The 6,066-nt window shown below is 32.4% G+C and overlaps 1 protein-coding gene across 1 annotated transcript; it reads left to right on the top strand.

Annotated features, from left to right (window-relative positions):
- Nucleotides 1–2,187: 2,187 nt before the first annotated feature.
- Nucleotides 2,188–5,349, top strand: LOC133879965 (iron-sulfur assembly protein IscA-like 1, mitochondrial). Its single transcript, XM_062318798.1, has 3 exons — nucleotides 2,188–2,340; nucleotides 3,271–3,342; nucleotides 4,520–5,349. The coding sequence occupies exon 3, from the start codon at nucleotides 4,600–4,602 to the stop codon at nucleotides 5,014–5,016; it is 417 nt and encodes a 138-aa protein (XP_062174782.1). The 5' UTR covers nucleotides 2,188–2,340; nucleotides 3,271–3,342; nucleotides 4,520–4,599; the 3' UTR covers nucleotides 5,017–5,349.
- Nucleotides 5,350–6,066: the final 717 nt, after the last annotated feature.

The raw sequence follows: 6,066 nt of genomic DNA, 5'->3' as shown, positions 1-6,066 counted from the left end.
GAAAGGACTCATTTGGGTGTGAGATTTTTTTTTTTTTTTTTTTTTTTTTTTTTTTTTTTGTATTGTATTCTACTAGTTTTTATTATATTTAAAATTGCAAATACTGAAAAAAATTTGTATTTTGAAATTATGTTCAGATGATTCAAAGAACTTGCGACAAAAGTGAAAACAAAAAAAAAAAATTAGATAAAACTTGAATAGAATTTGAATTCAAAAAATCTATACAAACATGTTTTCCAAAAATAACAAAATATAATAAGAAAACATGGGTTACACAAACGTGCCCCCAAAATAGGTTTCTCATTTTTAGAGTACTGAAAATGGCCTCTTCATATTTTTGAACAAAAACCATAAATAGCTCCATATAACAAATTCTTTAATAAATGTTAAATTTAACATTTGTTAGATTTTCTCTCTAGATTCAAAGAATAAAAAAGATAAGGCTATATTTTTTTAATAATATTTTTTACAAACTGTGTCAAAGTGGAGAAAAATACTATTTATTTAAAAATAATAGTATTCATGGTAGTTATTTGTAAATGATTAAAAAATAGTATTTATTTGAATTAGAGAAACATTTAAAGAGTTTGTTGTTGTGAAGGGTTCTGCACCATTGTCTTCAATTTGTTGGTTCTGCACCATCTTCTTTGTTAGACTTTTATGAGAGTTAGACGTAATTTTTAGAACTTCATGAAAAATGGCAAACTTGCCTGCCCGAATTTTGAGGTTCGTTTGGGTATACGATTTTTTTTTTTTTTTTTTTTGTATTATATTTTATTATTTTGAATTATATTTAAAATTACGAATACTGAAAAAACTTAGTTTTTGAAATTATGTTTGAATAGTTTAGAAAAACTGAGACAAAATTAAAAAAAAAAAAAAAAAAAAGTTAGATAAAATTTGAGTAGAATTTAAATTCTAAAAAACAATCCAAACATATTTTTAAAAAATAATAAAATATAATAAAAAATTATTTCCCATGCCCTCCCAAAATCTCCGTAATCTCTCATTTCCACACTCTCACGTTAACAAGTTTCACACAGGATGGATTCTTAGAGTATTGAAATAGTTTTTTTTTAAAAAAATTGAAAACAAAACCACTTTTTACTTTTTTATCCAAATATATTCTCCAATAGTTTCCATTATCTTTCATCATATCAATTAAATATTCTTTATTTACAAATATAGTTTGTACCTATCATCACAAAATTCCAACACAATCCTCGATAAAAGACAAAGATGGAAGATGGGAGAGGAAATAAAATATTTCGTATTAAAATAATTGATAGGGAAGCTCTTTTAGTTTCCTACACATTGGATAAAACTGAAGCATTCTTATGTTTAGGTAACCTAGATTATCTACTGTAATTAGTGTTTTGTAATTTCTATAGGCCTTATTTGGTAAGGGAGTGTGAGTTGAAAGTAGTAGTAATTAAGAAGTGATAGATGTGATATAAAGTGAAAAAAATTTATATGAAAAAATGAAAAAAAAAAATTGTATTGTAGTGAATTTTTTTATTTAAATATTAATAAAAAAAATGATTGATATGATATAAAGTTTGAATGTATTGAAATCGGTTGTTTTTGAAAAAAATGAAGAGAGGAAGAAGAATTTTCTCTTCCTTGCAAAACAAGGAAAAAAAAAAAAAACTGTTGTGGATACTTTTAACGGGGATGCAGCTGTTTGGTCTTATCCTGAGTCTGGCTTATGACTATCAGTTTTGTACCGTCGGGCTTGTTTGTTTAGGGACGGAACAGAACAGCCTAGTGTTGTTACTATTTACGTAATTTTTTTTATCACTTTTTTATATTTTTTACCACCAATCAATGTTAAAATATTTTTACTTTTTTCATTTTTTATATCACATCAATAATTTTTTATTACTATTCAAATAAAAAAATTTACTACAATATAAAACTTTTTCATTTTTTTATACAAATTCTTTTTATTTTATATCATATCATCACTTTTTACTAATTTCAAAACTAACAATTCACTATTCTGTTCTGTTTTGCACATGTCTTTGCTAACCAAGTCCGTCATTCACGAGTGTCTCGTGACCGTCCTATTTTCAATTCATACATGTCTTTGTTAAACAAGCCCGTCATTCACGTGACCGTCCTATTCCCGATTCAATGGCCATTTCATATTTTTGTAAAAGAAAAAATAATGTTCAACTTGTCTATAAATCCAACTCAGAGCACTCTTAAGGCTGTGAATTAGACCTCCAAAAAGAGAGAGAGAGATAGAACTCCTTCTATCTCCAAAGAACCAGACGAGGAAGACGACTCCAAATAAGGCTATTCTCGCATCTCTCCCACCCGCTCTTTTTGTTTTTGGTATGTCAAAGTCCAGAGCTTTTTATGAACGTTGATTGTTTTCTCCATTTTATTTGCACTTTGGGGTATGTGGGTGAGAGAGGATTGTTGTGTTGTGGGGTTTGTGATTGTTTCGGTGTTTGGTCTTCTCTGGGAGTAATCGTAGTGCAGGTCTTGCCATGGCCAAAAACTCGTTCAACCTCGAACATCCATTTGATTTTTGTTGTCTTGTGCTTTTATGAAATGTTTGGGTTTTTGGTGATGCCCATTGAGTTTCCTGTGGTGGGTTTTGTGAATGATCCTGTAATTAATTTAGAGTATTGCAAATATGTGAAATATATTGGTGAAAAGGGCGTAATGATATATTTGTTTCTTCTTTGCTTCTATTAAAGTTTGGATGTTTGGTGATACTCATGTCATTTCAGTGGGGGGTTTGGTGAGTGATTGTTTAAAGATTTGAAAATATGTGAAAAATTGGTGGAAAGGGCTATGTGATTCAACATTGGTTTTTTAGTTATAACCACATTTTCACGGATTAAATTGAAAAGATGGGTTATTGTCTGGGTTTTGTTAATTTGATTAAAATTTGGGCTTATTTTGGTTGCTTTTGAGTTGGAAATATTTAGGATTCGACTTTTGTAGAATTGATTCTGTTTAATGGAACTTAAATGGTGGATTTTGATTGGTGGGTATTCTGTTTGACGAAGATCATCCATAGTTGAAGCAATTTGCCCAACTGAGATAGTTATAGATAGACAAGTATTAGCCTCTAAATTGATTTTTTTAAACTTGGTAAAGAGGGCACTATATAATACTTGATATGCTGAGAATTGCTTGTTGTGCTTATTGTGGGAAGTGGATGGTTTTTAACCAATGGTTAAATTTCCTCTTTTAAGTGTTTTTTCCTCCTGTAGATTCAATCAAATAAAGTTTTGCTGGTGCTTATTGCAGGTCCTTCTTAGACGTCTTAATTTCCATTTAACCATCTCAAGAATGGGAGATTTTGTGGAAAAAAAAATTCAGGTATATATTTTTCTTGAAAGTACGGTTTTTTTTCCTTTTTTTGCCATGTTATTCTCCGAGGCTTGCTTTCGGCAATCGGCATGTGCATTATATGTATATATATATAATTTATTTTGAATATTAAATTTAATGTTGTTTTGAATATAGTGAGTTTTGTTAGAAGAACTCTATTTAACTAACAAAGGAACCCATTAACTGTTATACCATTATATTCTACATAAAATACATTCGGCTAAACGGAACACAAAATAAATAAAACGCATGTCTTTTAAATTTTTCTAATGTTATCTAACTATATTGAAATGAATCTCCATGTTCTAATGCACTGCTTTATTAAACTCCATTCATTTACTTTGAACAAAACATATGCAACTTTGTAAAGCTTATTCCAAATTATGAAGAGAAGAAGACGAAGGTGTTTGGATGTCTAACATTCCTCTACCCTCTCTGTTTCTTTATCTTTTAAAAAAGGATATGCTAACTTATCATGTTGACTTTGTACTACAAATACATTCTATTGCAGAAACAACTCAAGGCCGCCTGTAAAACACGTCAACTTTCTCAACAGAGGATCCAGCTTCCATGTGGTGGTAAAAACCACCGCATGGATGCTATGAAAGTTTATATGGTCCACATTTAACCACGTGTGCTGAAACATGCTCACCTCCCCAGGTTTCATAATCAAACATTTTTTTAACTTAAAAAACAAAAGAAAATCCTTAATATTGTTTTGTTTTGTTTTTTATTTGAGGAATGCTAGACATCTAAACACTTTTTTTTTCCTTCCATAATTTGGTTCCAACTTGATGTGTCACAATACCAGGAGATCTATCATTTGGTTCCTACTTGATGTGTCACAATAACATGAGATCTATTATTTTGGGAAATGTGCCACAATCTCATAGGATTGTGACACATTAGGTTGGAACCAAATTCTGAAAAAAAATGTTGGATGTCAAGCATTTCTCAACTATCTGTAGATTGTACATTTTCTTTCTTTCTTTTCGCCTTGTGTCTAGTACATGTTGGCATTGATTATCATGACTCGTGCAACATTTTTTTTTTCTAGTCGGATCATGGTCAATAATGGCTCTTACACTAGTAATTGTCATTTTAATTAAAAAAAAAAATCATGATGAAGCTGCTAATCATAAATTTCCTCTATTCATGTAATTAGTGAAGCAACAACGAAATTACCGTCGTGGGAACGAAATTGCGCGGCCTTGGGGGATCACACGATTTGGAAAAAATCACTAAATGACTTCTCGAATTCTCGCGGCCGCGGCAAAGAAGATCGGAACCGCAGCAGCGAAGCGGCAAGCGCTGACCTTGACGGACGCTGCCGCCGCCAGAATACGCAACCTGCTACAGCAGCGCCAACAGCCCTTCCTCAAATTGGGCGTCAAGGCTCGCGGCTGCAACGGCTTGTCGTACACTCTCAACTACGCAGATGAGAAGGGGAAGTTTGATGAATTGATTGAGGACAAGGGTGTGAAGATACTGATTGATCCAAAGGCCCTCATGCATGTGATTGGGACCAAGATGGATTTTGTAGATGACAAACTCAGGTCCGAGTTCATATTTGTCAATCCGAACTCTAAAGGGCAGTGTGGCTGCGGTGAATCTTTCATGACAACTTCCAATTCTCCAGCTGCAAAGCAGGACATTGGTTAACACTTATGTTGAACTTGTGATGGATCAAGACTCTAAGGAACCCTTCATTTTATACTTCTATTACTCAAAAGTTTCTCCTGTTGGTGACATCTTGGAGCAGCCACACTAACAGGTCCTTCAGTGTATACTGTATACATTCTTCTCTGAAACCGATGCTAATTGGGCTTACAAGAACTTTCTGTAATCCTGCCATATATGCTTTGCTGATGTAAATGTTATAGCGGAAAGAACTGGAACGTCTTAAAGCAGCTGTCATGTAAAATCTGTTTGAAATGAAACTGGTTTTCATTAGCATCACATGGCCATGGTCATCGGTGCTAATTTTGGCTTCAATATATATAAAAAAAAAAAAAAAAAAAAAAAAAAACAACAACAACAACAACATCCGATATAATGATCTCACTGTTTTCCAGAATTTGGTTCCAACCTGATGTGTCACAATCCTATGAGATTGTGACACATTTTTCAAAATGATAGATCTCAAGGGATTGTGGCACATCAAGTTAGAACTAAATTATGGAAAAAAGCGTTTGGATGTCTAGCATTCCTCCAGATAGTTTACCAGTAGCTCTATTACTGAGGGGCTACATCTCATAAAGTTAAATTTATGTTGTGGTGCTCAAATACAGCAATAGAAGATTGGAATGTTTCAATGGACCCGGTGAATTTTATTTGAATGCTGAATTTAGAGTATGGGCATCATATAAGTGTTAAAGATTACAGGTTCTTGATTGACATTCTAACCAATTGAAGGGAGTTAGAGAAATAAACACTAGAAGAGTAATATTACTCTTACACTCATTTATCACATCAGCAGTACCAGCTGACGTGCAGTGTTTTTGGGGCAATGATTTGTGGGGATGGGAAACCGTCCTCAGCCCCCTCTTTTTATTAAACAAATGAGTTTTAATGAAAAAGCGTCATTTGATGTGATATTCATTGCTATATGGCAGCCAAAGTTTTGTTCAATGTAATTTGATAAGGTGTTTGTAGTTTTAGGATATTTAGTCAATAATGAGTTGATCAAGGGCGCCATATGTTTTACCAGTT

Source organism: Alnus glutinosa, chromosome 10, assembly GCF_958979055.1.
Source record: "Alnus glutinosa chromosome 10, dhAlnGlut1.1, whole genome shotgun sequence".
NCBI classification, from domain to species: Eukaryota; Viridiplantae; Streptophyta; class Magnoliopsida; order Fagales; family Betulaceae; genus Alnus; species Alnus glutinosa.
This window is presented reverse-complemented; position numbering and strand designations above follow the sequence as displayed.

Excerpts from the sequence above, each read along its gene's own strand:
- LOC133879965 (XM_062318798.1), top strand. The coding sequence starts at position 4,600 with ATGACTTCTCGAATTCTCGCGGCCGCGGCAAAGAAGATCGGAACCGCA.